This window comes from Gymnoscopelus braueri (assembly GCF_963280865.1).
Source record: "Gymnoscopelus braueri genome assembly, chromosome: 8".
In the NCBI taxonomy this organism is placed as follows: Eukaryota; Metazoa; Chordata; class Actinopteri; order Myctophiformes; family Myctophidae; genus Gymnoscopelus; species Gymnoscopelus braueri.
Window position 1 is genome coordinate 27852462 of NC_137609.1, and position 17059 is coordinate 27869520.

At 43.0% G+C, this 17059-nt stretch overlaps 1 protein-coding gene across 1 annotated transcript in view; it reads left to right on the top strand.

The window, feature by feature from the left end:
* Positions 1–17059, top strand: part of LOC308090406 (roundabout homolog 1-like) — a 107051-nt gene that overhangs the window by 17769 nt on the left and 72223 nt on the right. Inside the window, exon 2 of the mRNA XM_080435567.1 lies at positions 4786–5112. Within this exon, the coding sequence (XP_080291693.1) occupies positions 4786–5112 (327 nt within the window). The remainder of the gene's footprint in view (positions 1–4785; positions 5113–17059) is intronic.

Consider the following 17059-nt stretch of genomic DNA (forward strand, 5'->3'; position numbering starts at 1 on the left):
TTCCCAAAAGCAACTCTATTATTTACTATTTTCAGGAGCCTTGGTGGTATTGCTGGCTTGATTGTCGGACGTGGGTTGTTGTTGGTCCGTCGGTAGGTAGGTAGGTAGACTGGGATCAAGTTGCTTTGCAGGCTGCTGATCCGGTCTGGTTTCACTTGATGGAAACACTGTGCCTTACATTCACTGGCTGGAGATATTCTCATTACTTTGATTTTGTCGGGACTAAAGATGACAAGAACATTGTCAGATGTAAATTGTGTGTTGGTAAGAAGAAGGATATTTCCAACGTGAAAAACATGACCTCAAACCTCAAACACGTACAATCAATGCATAGCAACGTTACACTCATGCCAAAACAATCTGTAGCCGTTCGTCTTACAATGGCTAAACAACCAAAGCTGGATTGTAATCGTAGACCACAGCAGATTACAAGTGAAAAACAACTAATGAAGCACGTGGTTGTATGTGTGGTGGATGGAATGTTAACTCTCCGTCTTTCAGACAGATCCTTGGTAAAATACCGGGGACAGGTGAGGTTTTCATCTAGCCTTAGTGTGCCTAATTAAATTCAAATTAGTCAATAAATGGAGTTCAATTTAGCTCTGCAGAAACGACAGGGTAAAAAAAAATCTTGGGACAGAATTTTTAGGAGAACAGACGTAAAGTAACGAGAAGTGTAACAAGTTATTGAGACAAGTAATGAGTAATAAATTACTTTTTTGAGTAACGGGCCCAACACTGCTTACAATTTAGGCATTTAGCAGACGCGCTTAGCAGTCATTCAGCAGAGCGACACAAAGTGCAAGGACATGAGTAAGAAACCTAGAAACATCTGGGAAAGCAGTCAAGTAAATCCAGGGACAACTTAGATGGAGGGGGACACCTTTTGGCCTTTCAACAACACGAGCATTGACTTTTTCAGTCCATTCCCAGCAGTGCAGTATTTGCTTTTCTTCTGCACAGTAAAATCTTCAGCATTAATGTATCTAATTCTCAGTGGCAAATGAACACTGAGGATTTTACAGTGCAGTAGTGGGAGAGCACAAGCTCATCATTTCCTAGCCTTGTGGTAATGATCTGCTCTACAGAACCATAGCACCTTTAAAGCATGGACGACTGAAGGTTGTGGAAGAAACCAGTGCTGTGCTCACAGCCATATGAAACAAAAGAAAAATCACATTCTCCTGCTCACGTAGCAGTAAAAACTGACACAGTACCATGCGCCAATGGAGACAGTTATTGGACAGTAATGTCACATTTAATTTCCCATCTGTCCCTCTCTCTCTGTATTAGATCATCTGGATGTATGCTCTTCCTTCAAATTAGATTTGCATAATTTTTTTGCCTTGTACATGAAAAGAGATATGGACAATGCACACATACACACCCACACACACACACACACACACACACACACACACACACACACACACACACACACACACACACACACACACACACACACACACACACACACACACACACACAAACACCCCCCCCCCCACACACACACACACACACAGTCCCATTACAGCAATTTACTGTACATCCGATGGGAAATGCTTTTTCTTTTCAGTCTGACCTGTGAAAATGTCACAGTTGTAATGTCACGAGAGAGAGAGAGAGAGAGAGAGAGAGAGAGAGAGAGAGAGAGAGAGAGAGAGAGAGAGAGAGAGAGAGAGAGAGAGAGAGAGAGAGAGAGAGAGAGAGAGAGAGAGAGAGAGAGAGAGAGAGAGAGAGAGAGAGAGAGAGAGAGAGAGAGAGAGAGAGAGAGAGAGAGAGAGAGAGGCAGTGTGGAGTGGCATTGTGCAGTGTGTATATGGGACCCATTAAGGATGCTTGCTTTGCTCCTGCCCTCCTTGGGACTCATTGTTCCACAGTTTCATGGGGGAATCCAGTCACACTCACATGTGAGGAACCCAGCAGACAATAACCCTTTGCGTGCGTATGTGTGTGTCTGTGTGTGTCTGTGTGTATACACACATACAGTCAGGTGCACTGACCAGGGTCTCCATGGCTGCTTTAATGAGTTCAACAACACAATTGGCTGGAATGAACGAAAGTGAACATGGAATTACCATAAGCATATGTACACATGTACACATGTATGTGTATGTGCACATGTGTGCGCGCGCACACACACGCACGCACGCACGCACGCACGCACGCACGCACGCACGCGCGCACGCACGCACACGCACACGCACACGCACACGCACACACACACGCTCCTCCAGAAGGGTGGGAGGAAGAGGCAGCAGGGTGGTAATTTGGTGTGAGGGATGATGGATGATGTTGAGGACGGGGATGCTCTCTCCACTCAGTGCCTCATAACAGGCAGCTGTGGAAAATCCATGTTCACTTTAAATAGATGCATAATCACATCATGTTTCACCACATCTCCAAAGTACACTCAATCTGCACGCTGAAAGATTTATAGCATATTGGAAAATAGAATACAGTATATGCGTGTGTGTGCGTGTGTGTGCAACTGTGCGTGTGTACGATATATAAAATAAGTCATAACAATTCATAAAATAGGTCATAAGCCCACGTTGGATATGTTTATTGTCTCATCATTGACTTTCTGATTTCCTCTTTGAAAGCTTCAGATCCCAAACATCCAAATGCAGGTCAATTTTTCTCCAGTTCTGATGAACAGAGCTCTGCTTCCACTGCTGCTTGCCAAACATTCAATAGGTCTAAATGTATGTTTGGTGTATTTCTACTTATGCTTCTATTCGCCTATGAGTACATTAGTGAATTCACTCCAGCACACTCTAAGTGCTTTCTCTGAGCACACTGAAGGCTTTCTTAAAGATTTATTTTATGCCATTATTATTCCTTATTAATACAGATACTGTAGGTCAGTGTAGATAGGAATGCAGAGAGAGAAGAGAGACATGCAAGACTGGACGGGCGTCATATTCGAACCTGGGTCCTAACTTGCTGAGACACCAGTCACCCCACACTCAGTGCTTTCCTGTCATTTTGGACATTTAGAGCGCTAAGTTTTGGAAATTCAGAGTGCTCAGTTTAGGAATTTCAGAGGGCTCAGTTTTGGAAATTCAGAGTGCTCAGTTTTGGAAATTAAGATCGCTCAGTTTTGGAAATTCAGAGCGTTCAGCATTCCTGTTACTCTAACTGAACTGATGGTTTGTGTGAGGAAGTTATGGAGAGAAATGTGGTGTTTGTGGCTCGTTAGGTGAACGAACACTCCCAAAGTGTCACTGTTTCATCTTGTTAGCAGGCTAACAAGCACATTCACAGCAAGTCGTACTGATACAAAACCATCATGTTTACACACACACATTTGTTATTTTCACATTTGTCCTCATCACTCGCTTAGAAAACCCACATAAAATGGTAGAACTGCTATTTTCGATCATGGTAATAATGTTTCTGTTTGCCATCTTACCAGTAGTCGTTTGTTACAATTACACCATGATTGTGCACTGTGCCATGCTGTGATGAGAGCAGCCTGATTTTACAGCAGAGTGTCAGAGTGGATTTACTGTGTGTGTCAGCTATTAAGCCGATGTATCTCTGCGACCGTTGATATGTGTATTGATGTGCACATTTCTCAATTTCCTGGGTCCGTTATCAGGCAAAAACAATGGCAAATGGCTCTTGAACCATAAAACTGTGTACATTGACAATAGAGCCATTCATCTGTTTAAAATTGCAGCGCGAGGTCATAATTAGATGTCATGTGCTGTGAGTCCTTGTATCAACACGTCAGTCAATCTGTTTGATAGTCAGAAATGTCTTCAGCCCTTCAATGTGATAAAAAAAAGAAGAAAGAACTTGGCTCATCATCTTGATTTTCTTCTGCTGCTGTGAAGGATATACTGTTTTGGCGTTTTAGAACAAGATATGTTTACATGCAATACCAAGGGCTTCAAATGTCAGTATAGTATACTGCTGAATGCTTTATGTCAGTCTGACATAGTAAAGAAAACATTTCCACTGTCACATGAGGATGTGTGGTAATTATGCTGTCAAACAGTACTTGACAGGTGGACGTTCTAGAGTAGACTCTTATAGTACCTCTATTGCTTTGACTTGCACTGCATTGTACTTGGGTGTATGATTCACAGTAAAATCCTCAGTGTTAATTTATCCATTTGTAATCCTGAGAGTGTACAAATGTAACCACAGGTCCATGTGGTTACATTTGTACACTCTCACAGTTAAAGGGAAGCTTTGCTGATTTTCAAATTAAAGGGATAGTTCACCCCAAGAAAATATTATTTTCTATCGATTAGTCACCTCATGGAGACTTGAATTCATGGATATTTTTTTGGTTTTTGTCGTATTCCTAAGCCATTTAATTTGATGACCAGCGGACTGGTAGGCAGCGGTTCCGGTAGGAGACACAAAGGAGACTCTTTGTGTCTCCTACAGGAACCGCTGTCGGTCATCAAATTATTGGCTTGGGAATGGGACAAAAACAAAAAAATATCCATGAATTCAAGTTGCCGCTTTATTTGCGAAGCGAACTTCTCTCAAGTTGGGGTATTTCAATTTGAGTAAAGACGAGTAAGAATTTCACACGTTCACGTCCCCCTGTGTGCCTCAATTGCGCCGCCCGATGCAGCAGTGAGTCAATGTGCATCTTTGCTTTGACTTTGATTTTCTGTTGGTCAAGAATTCCAAATGTTTACGTACAGTTTAGAGATGTGTTGTGATGATGCTTCATTAGTCGATATCTTTGAAGGTATCAAGGTACATTATGGGTGTCTGGATCTACAGGTCACTCAAAACATCTGTCTCTCCCCTCAGGATCTCGTCTCCGCCAGGAGGACTCCCCGCCCCGCATCGTGGAACACCCCTCTGACCTCATCGTGTCCAAAGGGGAGCCGGCCACCCTCAACTGTAAGGCGGAGGGCCGTCCGCCCCCCACGGTGGAGTGGTACAAAGATGGGGAGCGCGTGGAGACGGACCGGGACAACCCCCGCTCTCACCGCATGCTGCTACCCAGCGGCTCCCTCTTCTTCCTACGCATCGTCCACGGACGACGCAGCAAACCTGATGACGGCAGCTACGTGTGTGTGGCCCGCAACTACCTGGGGCAGGCCATCAGTCACAACGCATCTCTGGAAGTAGCCAGTAAGTGACGCTGGTTGCACACTTGTGCATATGTGCATGCGTGTCTGTGTGTGCGTGCGTGTTCGCACGTGGCTGCGTGCGTGGCTGCGTGCGTGGCTGCGTGCGTGGCTGCGTGCGTGCGTGGCTGCGTGCGTGCGTGGCTGCGTGTGTGCTTGTGTGCGTGTGTACTTGTGTGTGTACTTGTGTGTGTGTGTGTGTGTGTGTGTGTGTGTGTGTGTGTGTGTGTGCGTGTGTGTGGTTCACGGACCCCAGCTAGGCTGACAGCTGTTTGCTCTGTTGCCCACGATGTCTGTGGAAGATAACGTTGATCCCATTAAAGCCTGTGACCTGGATCCAAATGACACCAGCGTTCATTTATCAAGAGACATTCCAAAAGGTACACTGGAAAAACCTGAGTATTACTTTAACTCCAAAAGTGTACAAATGTCATTTGTACACTCTTGGAGTTACTAATGTAACCATTTTTCCATTTGTGCCTCGCATACCACAAAAACCAAACTAAATGATCATGTTTCTTTGACCAGTAAGAGCCCTATTTTGGAAATAACAAGCGCGTAGGGAAAACACAATCATTGTTACAGCTCCACTAGGGATTATAAATGCAAGGTCATTCAAGGACGTCTTCTACACTTGAGCACTTTTATCATGCTTTATTTTAAGTCTTTTGAGTCCACCCTGACATTCCATGAAGGGAGATTAGTAGTATGCTTATTTGCAAAAAATAACTAATATGCATAAATCATCTAATGAGGGGAGTGTAATTAGCAGTCTTTTTTTGTTTACTTAAGTGAAAGTATCAATACTGCAATGTAGAAATACTCTGTTACAAGTAAATGTCTGGAATTCAAAATGTACTTGAGTAAAAGTCGAAAAGTATTGGTATCAAAATGTACTTAAAGTACCAAAAGTAGAAAGTACTCATTGTGAAAGTACAATATTTGCCTCTGAGATATAGTGGAGTAGAAGTAAAAGTATTGAAAATTGGAAATACCCCAATAAAGTAAAAATACCTAAAAAGTGTACTTAAGTACAGTACTTGAGTAAATGTACTTAGTTACTTTACATCGCTGGTAATTAGACATACTACTGTACGTACACACAAGGTGTCACAAGGTCAGCACAAAGAAGAGTTTCCTCCCTGAGGCTGTGAGAGCCCTGAACACAATAAATAACACAACAAAACTGCCTTCAATCTGTAGACACCAATCTTTGCTCACAACAGAGCATACAAAGTCTTTATTCTCCTTCTGTTTTTGAGATAAAAGCTCTCGCACTTTGTAATTCTACAGTGTTTGCACTATGTACTTTTTACTGCATAATTATTCTGCATATCCCGTTGCTAAATTATTCTTCCCTCATATTTCATTCACTCTCCGTTGCTGCTAAAAGCTTTGATCTTTATGTGTCTTTTCTTAAACCTCTACTATATATTTTATATCCAGTGTTATTATCTTAATAACAACATTTAGAATCTTGAATCTACAGAAACTGGTGACCAACATAGATAGCTTATAACTATAACGTCAGCACAAACTGTCGCTTATTTCCGATTATAGGCACGGCAAATGTTTATGAGCAAGGGACAGGTGGAATGTTTACTATGAGAGCCACCTGTCAGACATCCAGCAGCTGTGCGTCTGGTTTGGTTCCCTGGTTCGGGTGTCTGGTTCAGTCCCTGGGTTGAGACTTGGGATTACTGTTGTTCCTGACAGGTGACAGTGTTAATGTGCTGACTTAGCAGGCTTCGGAGTGTCAACATAGCCTTTCACTGCTTTGCGTTCCAGTAAGGAATCTGTCGGCGCATCTACCCAATAAACACACTGAAAGCCTCACTGTTCATCCATCTATTTGTAACTCGGAGCGTGTATGCATTTGTACACTCTCAGAGTTAAAAGTATACCGTGTGTGTGTGTGTGTGTGTGTGTGTGTGTGTGTGTGTGTGTGTGTGTGTGTGTGTGTGTGTGCGCGTGCGTGTGCGTGTCTTTATTTACTTGCTTTCTTTTAGCCAGGGGATGTGTGGCAGAATAAAGCCTTGTGGAGAGAGCAGTGGGGGGCTAGAGGTCAGGGGGCTTGGAGGGCATCAGAACATGGTTGCTGCAGATGCTCTGCAGATCCCTGTGGAGCAGACTGAGGCTCTGGAAAACACAGGATATATTGGAAACAAATAAGAAATAGAGAAAGGGGGATTTGTGGAAAGAAGGTAGTGGCTGAGGGGGCATTTGGACTGGAGTGTCAGGGGTCTTTTTTTAATGGTGAGGCCTACCGACATTTTAATGGCGACAGCTACCAACAGTGGCATGTGCTCGATACAATGCTCTGTGCTGCCTCATTATCTAGCCACCTCTTGCCCTACTGTGTTAGTTATCTGCAGAGTTCTGCCCTGCAGGACACACTGGCCTATTGAACAGACAATCACCCAAAAGGTTTCATGATACTAACGCCGATCCATGTATCCCTTTTCGTCGTTTTCTTTCCTTCATCATAATGAATAAGACGTGGTCAAAAATGGTACCTGTGGGTGTAATGGTTTGACCCGCTAAAGCTCAGTCGTTTCCCCGTATAGCTCGCTAACATTTATTGTCAGGCTTCAAGGTTGAGGAGAAACACAAAGCCGACTTGTTGAGCCTGCTGGGTGAATTATGACGTCTCGGCATCATCCTTCAGGGGTCGACCGTGATGAAGGGTTCACCCAGGGGCGAAACGTGAGGTAGTGGAACAGAGCCGCCCTCTGTCGAATACTGCTGAGTTCAGTAGTTTAGGAGCGGGCTGGGAAGCTGGGGGTTAGTGGGGGTATTGACCCCTACCCATGGTAACAGACATGTAAGATTTGGGGGGATCAGTTGTTTGCCTGTTGAATGTGACCTATTCATAATATTATTTTACAGGCTTTTATTTTGTAAACCTGGCTTTGATTTGAGGTTAAAAGAAGCCTTTTAAAGGTACAAAATGTCTTAACCCGTTAAAACCTGAGGCCGATTCTACAGATGTCTTCTAAATCCTGTTTTCCGAAACACTTATGTTGCTATAATATCAGTGGTTCTCAAACTTGGACCGTTGGACCCCCATCTCAAAATATTTAGTTCCAGGGACCCCCAGAAGCAAAGATTGGAGTTACAAATGTTCGCTTAAAATAAATATATTAAAAGATTTGTACAAATGTTCATGATTTTTGAGCTTGTATATCTGTTATTTTTGAATAGCCAAAGTATTAATTAATGGTTTAAGTGGTTAAAATCTAAAATGACAGATGCTTTTCCCGGTCTTAATGGGCTAATTATAATGTTTTCATTGTGAGCACATTTCTATCATGTACTTGATATACGTTGATTGAAACCTTTGTATGATTGAACCCCCCCCCCCTCTCTCTCTTTCTACCAGCCCAAGCTGTTAGGTGAGGTTGGAGGGAGGGCAGTGAGTGAATACTGGGTGATAATGTGCAGTTCTGTGAACCATTGAAGGTCACTGTATTCAGCTGTGTTTTGATTCCTTTGGAACTACTAGCGGTGCAGTTTACCTCATCCATGTTTGACCTGATGAGTTCTGTATGCACTGAGGTCGCTCACTGTGCCAATTCAGTGCAAGGTGGCAATTTAGCTGTGCCGATTGGTCAGCTGTCATATGTAACCTTTAGGGAAGATACTGCTTTAGCTTGCGCTGATTGGTCAGCCGCCCTAAAATCTCTAGGGAAGATATGGCTTTAGCCTGTGCTGATTGGTCAGTTGCCGTAGAACCCTTAGAGAAGCAATCACCCTCTCAGTTCACTCCAGCCTCTCTGCTAATAATAAACTTCATGTAAATAAGCATTTCCACATGGGCTTTATGAGTAACACTGCACAGATGTAAAGTTGAGACAGAGAAGACACAACAAACCAAATTATGAGCAATGAATTCCAAGAAGGACAAAAATATAAAACAATTTTGCTCATTACATTGCATAGTACCCTGAGAGTATGAATCTACCGGCTGGTACCAAAGCTCTGTGCTTGAATCAATCAAACTGTTGAAGTGTTGATAATGCATGATCTGGTATAGAACAGGTGAAAGAAGCCTCTGACCTGCAGAAGAATCACGTACAGTCAACTTGAATGAGAGAAGAATGGTGCAATCATCAGAAAGACCCATTTTCTGGGTGTGTGTGTGTGTGCGTGTGTGTGTGTGCGCTCGCACGCGCGTGTGCGTGCATGTGTGTGTTATGACATAAAGATTGCATTGGGAGTGTTGAGCGATGGAAGACCTTGTGGGGAATGAGGTAACGGAGACAGGCTATGAAAAGTGAATGGAACGACTGACAAAGAGACAGCGCTGCGGCTGACAAATACAAAATGATGGCAGTAGAAAATAAGTGACAGAGATAGAGGGGAGACGGGAAAGCGAGGGGAAAGGCTTCGGCTCCACTTGCTGTCCTTGCAATGGCGGAGGAGGGAGACTTGTTCTTTCCGGCAACAGAGCACCGAGGTGACAGTGCAGAGACAGTGACAGATGTCGCGTGCACTGGTGCCTGAAGCGTGACCATGGGCTGGAATACTGCCTAAGCAGAAACACATGCGCACAGCGACGTAAGCACGCACGCACCCACACACTCATGTGAACCGGTGAAGCCTTTTATTCTGAAGGCGAGGGATGCGGAAAAAGGAGGAAAAAAGATGTATAACCTAGTTCCTATCCAATAAATGTCAGGGAAGACACTCAGCATATTTCTCTGCCTGCAGGGACCCCAGAGGACCCTGGGAAATGAACATGTGTCCTATTGACCTCGGCCACTTGATTCAATCAAGAAGCACTTTATTGAGGTGAAAGCAAAGTCACTGCCTGTGTACACTTAAGGTTATTCGGCAGTCGGATTGTTTGTAGGACCAGTGTATGAGGGGAACAAATGATAACACTGACCTAATTGGACACTGACATTTGCTAGAGGAAATTTGAGGCCTGTGGCGGAGCATAACATTTAGCCGTAAAACTCCTCTGATGAAATTAAATAATGAGATTCTTAAGCCATAGATGTCTATACAGTCTCACTATTGCTCATACAGTACAACACACACACACACACACACACACACACACACACACACACACACACACACGCACACGCACACACACACAGTCACTCGCACAGACTCGTGCTCGCTCTCGTACGCACACAGATGTGACGCACAGACTTGCTTTTGTGTACCTGCGAAATTTCATTATCCTGTTATAGAGGTATAGCATAATGGGGCTGCAAAATGGAGACATGTTTCCTCCCCATGGACCCCGCCCCGTTTCAAATCACGTTTGCTGGTCTGCTATGAAATCCTTCAGTAGCTGCTGCAAAAGCGAGGCAAAGGGATGCCCTCCCTCCCCATATATTGATATTTTCATGTGGAATGGAATCTTTTTTCCCTCAATCCACTGACATGGTGGGAGGGGGAGAAAAGCCAATCATCTGAGTGAGGACCACTTGGGTTGATTGTGGAAGAGTGACGGGGCGTGTTGATGTTAACCCCCAACAGCCCTTCAAGAGGATGTCGTGATATATTCACTGTCAGGTGCAAACCTTGTATGTCCCAGACTGTTACTTTTCAGAAAATTGATAAAATAACCTGTATTCCAATGGATCCGATGCAGTTATTATTCAGTCACAAGCTCTTGTTAATACTTTTCATTGCTTTAGTATTTATAAATCCACAGACACACTTAACCACTTTTACTTCGGACTATTATTATTTTTTTTTTAAATTTTGCACGACAAACAATTTACAAAAAAACAAAACAAAAAAAACATTAAAAGTTGAAACATGGAGATACAAGGTTTCCACCTGACAGTGACAATATGTGCAGTAAATCTGTCTATTCTGACTGACAGTCCAGGGTGGGAAGTGGGAACCCCTGTTGACGCGTTCCTTTCCGAGCCCCTTTGATTGTAATCCCCTTCTCCCCCCATAGAGAGGAGTGGGTGGCGATGATGAGAGAAGAAGCTAGTAGAGAAGCATCCTCAAAGGTCAAAGTCCCTCTTTAGTCTGTCACCGTCCATTAACTAATGCGCCCCCAGACTCCCCACTTCAAATATTTGTCCGTGCCACTAATGTCATAGTTTCTGACAACATCCTGTCTAAATGCACCAAAGAATCAGAATCAGAATCAGAATCAGAATCAGTTTTATTGTCACATCACAGGTTTACAAGGTAAAAAAGTGGGTGAAATTCTTTTTTGTACATCGTTCCCATCGCAACGTTAGTTTCCATAGAAAGAAGAGGGGGGGGGGGAGAAGAAGAGGGTGGGGGGCAAGTGGGAAGGAGATCAAAACAAGAGAGCAACAGAAGGCCAGACAAGTTATCTACATATTTACAAATTACCTGAGATAATAAAAAACTAAAAAAACTAAACTAAGGTGCCTGAGCATAGCAGCAATGTATTGTATACTGTGCATGTTATACTTATACTGTGCATGATAGACAATGGACGTTAAGTAAGTATAGTGTGTGTGTGTGTGTGTGTGTGTGTGTGTGTGTGTAGAGTAATATGCATACACTCTAAGCAAAGTAATTGGTTGTCCAATTGTTATTGGTTCTAATTGACCATATTCACATGCCCTGTCACTAAGGGGTTTCCCACCCAAGTAGGACATAAGAACAAAATGGCCGCTATGTGATATGATTGGTTACCGAATCTTGACTCTTTGTGTGGAGGGCGGCAGGGTGAAATAACTTGATGGACAAATAGACAGGTTGTCAACGTTTTTCGCCATGAAGGCAGATAACAAGCTGTGTTTTTCATTTGTCCTCAGGACATTTTGCACTTTGCTAGCCCCTTGTTTACCATCATGTCACCCCCCTCTCTTTTTTTCGCCTGGTCAGTCTACATTAAGAAAATTATCAGTCAGAAGATGCCAACAGTCTGGGGACAGCTGGTTTCTGTTTATAGTGTGGATAGACCAGGGGCAAAAGTGCTGCAGGTATTGTCTAAACAGTTTCCTGCCACATATTCCCGTAGGCTCAGCGTTTGCCAGGGCATAGGGAATTGGCCCTGGGTAGTTCAGATGTTCTGACATAGACCTTGTGGCTCTGGGGTATGTGGCAACATTGCTGGAATAAGCGTGCGTGCGTGCGTGCGTGCGTGCGTGCGTGCGTGCGTGCGTGCGTGCGTGCGTGCGTGCGTGCGTGCGTGCGTGCGTGCGTGCGTGCGTGCGTGCGTGCGTGCGTGCGTGCGTGCGTGCGTGCGTGCGCTCGTGTGTGTGCATGTGATTGTGCGTGGACAATGATAGCTGAATACATTTAGCAGACACAGAGTCTTCCCTGTGCAATTCAAAAGGCTTTCAGACAGTTAAATTAATTAGCAGTTATCTATAGCTAACTGGCTTGAATCCCCCTAAATATAATGGCCTGCATTTTAATATGTAAATGTTTATAACGTTACCCACAGTGCCGTGATTGGCGTACCAGCATGAGCTGCAGCTGTGTGGGTTTGCTGCACTTAACAGCTTGAGCTGAGCTGTGACTGGTCTACTTTTGTGGGGACAGAGATACAGAGATATACACTACATGCAGAGATGGAGCCAAACAGAAATTCCAACAAACCCTTTCCTGAACACCTAGGCCCCTTCAGCGCTACGCCATAAAAAGACAAACTGACAGTATTTTCTTTTAGACGACAGTGCCACATAACATTACTTATACAATCTAGCGGTCGTTGTGGTGTCAGAAGAGCTAAGGCAAGCTTTTCACCCAGAACACAGACTCTGAGCAGAGGTGCTTGGAAGTGCATGCTACTGTGCGGGATGTTAAACTCACAGGCACCAGGAATTATCAGCACTGTAGGCGGTACCTCCACATTATTACAGACATATGAAGCTTACTTTACTTTTACTGGCATATACAGGGGCAGTATAGTGTGTGTGTGTGTGTGTGTGTGTGTGTGTGTGTGTGTGTGTGTGTGTGTGTGTGTGTGTGTGTGTGTGTGTGTGTGTGTGTGTGTGTGTGTGTGTGTGTGAGAACATGTTTTTTCCTCTTCTCTCTTTATGCCTATCTTTGGAGAATAAATTGCTGACAAGGAGAGAAAGGCAAGCCACAGGGGAATTGAAATGGGTGTAGGAAAAATAAAAGACAGGGGGAGTCAGTGAAGATGGAATTGTGTGTGTGTGTGTGTGTGTGTGTGTGTGTGTGTGTGTGTGTGTGTGTGTGTGTGCGTGTGCGCGCGTGCGTGTGCGCGCGTGCGCGCGTGTGCATGCGTGTGCGCGCGGGTGTTTTAAGTAGTTCTCTACTGGTTCTGCATTATTTCCCTGTTCTCCATAGACTCCTGTAATCAGAGAAGGAACCATGTCTAATGAAGAGGTGCTGGTGAAATTCTTTCATTGGTTCATAGCTCATGACTAATGTCTTCCAAACACTTTAGCTGTGTCCACTTCTCCTGCCACAAAACCCTTTCCTGCTTTTTTTGTTAAATGATGAATTTTCTTCCTCATTCCCTGTCCAATGAAACTTTCATGCTGGCTGCCTATTATTTTTACACATCGATCCATTCATGTTCTAGTAAAAGCTTTTTATGAAGGACAATCCATATTGATGTGCTCTCCTGTGGAGACAATGTACCCAACCGATCCGTTTTCTGTCACATTATCATTTGATTGACTTTTTATACTTTTTCTTCTCTTCGTGCAGCCACTTTTGCAGCCACCTTTACGGACTCGAGACAAATTTTGACTACACATCGTTGGACATGTCTAAGCCTTGTGTGTCAACGGTATTAGTTTCCAATTCTTAAGTGTGGATGTATAAAGGCTGTACCGGCATGGTTGAGTAATCTCGCCGTCAGGGGAGAGATGCCTGTGCATTTGCTGAGGTATTAGCCTTATCCATCCTCTAGCTGTCACTCCAAACACATACAGTTCACAGCCTCCACCAGCCTTATCAGTGGTCAGGGTTAATGCTATCTCTCCCTAGGGTCAAAGGTCGTGCCCTCACCCCTCACTCGTGTCAGTTTTCATTTATCCAAGACCTTCAAGCACTTGTGTTCATTAAGTATTTTTCTGGGTTTTGAAAAATGCACCCTTACCTTATAGTTGAAGCTGACAATGAGCTCATAAATATGTTATGGCATGTCATAACCACACTCTCCATTAACTATGGTGCCAGAGAGCTCCATGATGTTCATAACTTTAGAGCCTTTCATGAAAAATGGGTAGAGCAGTTATGAGCAATCTTCTTATATTCAAATTAAATTGCCTTGTAAATTGCCTTTTGGAGTGATGTGCCGAGTGGGAATTCAGTTGGATCAGCGAAACCCCAATGAATATTGATAAATTCGCAAATCCCCATGTATGGAGTACCCTGATTTTATCAATATGACGTCATAGTACCGACGTCATAGACTGGCCTAGACTCCATATTTGGACTCTTGGATTGAATAAATATATGTATTAATTCCCTGTAAGCATGAATTATAATACATTATTTGCCAACTAGATTTAACAGGGAATGGAATGAAATAGACCCCCATAAGGGAATCATAGAAACAGAGCCCACAGGTGGATGCTGGGGTGGTGGTGGGAGCACACACAAAAAAACATCAGCAGCAGCAGAGCAGCAAGATGGCAGAGCAGCAGCAAGAAGAATGAGCTGTGAGCAGGCAGGTTTAAATAGCCCGCCCCAATCAGATGGAGTGAGCATGTGGCTGATCAGCTGATCAGGAATTGGCACTACTCCGTTGAGTTGTCTGCCTGAACTAGCTCCGCAGGCTTCGCATCATATATGGGCATAAGGGGGATACAGACTGACAGATACAGACATCTCCATATATGGGCATAAGGGGGATACAGACTGACAGATACAGACATCTCCATATATGGGCATAAAAGGGAGACAAACAGACGGGTACAACGAGTATTGCATAACTGGGTGGGGCATGCATTCCCAACTTGCTTCGTTCTCGACTTGCGTTGTCCATAAGTAGTTGTATTAATTGGCCGATATAAAGCATTATCTTCAGATGAGACCAAAAGGCGAGGTAAATTAAATTTTCCCATCTCTTCTGTACATATAGTGTTTGTCTTTGTTGATGACATGTGTTGTTGTGTTAATATTTGTATGCTATGTTGATGAATTGAAAGCATAGGACCACAATGGAAACAAGTCCCCAGGACTTTTTTTGTGTTATCCTTTTAGCTTTAATGTCTTACTGTGCCACCTGCTGTTTACATTTCTAACTAATAAAGCATTCAATCAATCAATCAATGCAATGCATTACGGCCATTATGATAAAAGACATCAAAAGGCATTATGAGAGTTCTTATGAATAAATTATGAAACTCTTTACATTATGCATTATAGTTCTCTGACATGGGTTTCTGGTGTGTTAACATATACACCTATCAATGTAAAGGATTCAAAATGTGTTGTGTGATCAGAACCAAATAGATGTCCCTGCAAACCATTCTAATATTGTTAGTGCATATTTCTGGGGAATTCATCACTGCTGTTTTCTGTTCTGAAGACTATTTTTTAACCACCAGGCAAAATGAGAATGAATAGTTCTCCCCTTCCTTTGAGATGCTTATGTATTCATTGTTTACTTAGCAAAATGGAAGAGCGCTTGCAGCTCTAAGCTCTAATGTCTCCTATAACGTTCTAGCTGTAGCATTCCCTTTAGCAATAATCAGGAAGAACTCCATTATTTTCAAGATGTGAAAGATTCTCATTCCATCTGTGGTTTCTGCTGTTTTTACTTTGTGGTCTCAGACTTAATACAGCCCTAGCCCTTTTCCTAGCTTTATATTATTTTCTTCTGATTTCTCCGCCCACATGTCATGTCATTGTCAGAACTAATACACATTTATCGAATAACACCATGGTAATAATACCAATTTTATATTCATTTTTTGGCCCCCATTATCCTCTGCAACTGTTCACTGTGTGTGTGTGTGTGTCTGTCTGTCTGTCTGTCTGTCTGTCTGTCTGTCTGTCTGTGTGTGAGTGTGAGTGTGAGTGTGAGTGTGTGTGTGTGTGTGTGTGTGTGTGTGTGCGCGTGCGCGCGCATGCTCACACGCACTACAGTATACACACACACACACACACACACAGACAGACAGACAGACAGACAGACAGACAGACAATAATATACATATAATCATACCTATTATTGGTTAAACATATTTCTTAGAAGAGGAAAGCAACATAGACAGTCTCCAAAGAAGTAAAATGGCCGTTTAGCAAACTTTGTCAAAAAATATGAATATACTCCCATGAATACTTGCTGTAGCTGAAATCTCTGCTTTAATCAACATTTCGGTCCTTCAATCTTTGTCAAAACTCTTAAATGTCAACGCTATTGCTGTCTAGATGCTGAAAGTCTGGGCTTTTATCCTTTGTGGGAAGCTATTCATGCATAAAATGGAAAAGGGACGTGTGTCATTTATGGTGTGAATATAAATTGCCATTGACACTGAAAAGGATTTCATCCTCTTGTGAGAACCTTGCATTGAATTGATTTATTTTAAATTTAGGTTATTTCACGCTGGTATGCAATAGCAAATTTGAACTTGCTGACAGAGATCCCTGTGATATATTTCATGGTTCAGAAATGGGGTGCTTAATGCATATGATTTTTCACTGGGTGCATGGTAATGAAGGATGTCCCAAAGAGCTCATCTGTCCTGTTCTTTTTTTCCCTCCTTTTTTTAATTTATAGTTGACTTTTCAGTGGCAGCAAAACTATTTATTTGATTCTACTGTATTGATTAGGCTAAGAACTAAGAACCATTGCTTAATGACACCACACCAGTCTTTTAATTATGAATGAATTACACTTCAATATGATTCAAGAAATGTTTCAGCAGCTAACCTATTAAAAGTTTAAAGAGGTGGCAGAATGATGTATTTGAAGTTGTATTGATACATCATGTGTTGTTTGATCCCTCTTCATCAGGACTTTTAAGCATGTTCAGCTTTAAGCCTCATTCATACTTTGTCATACT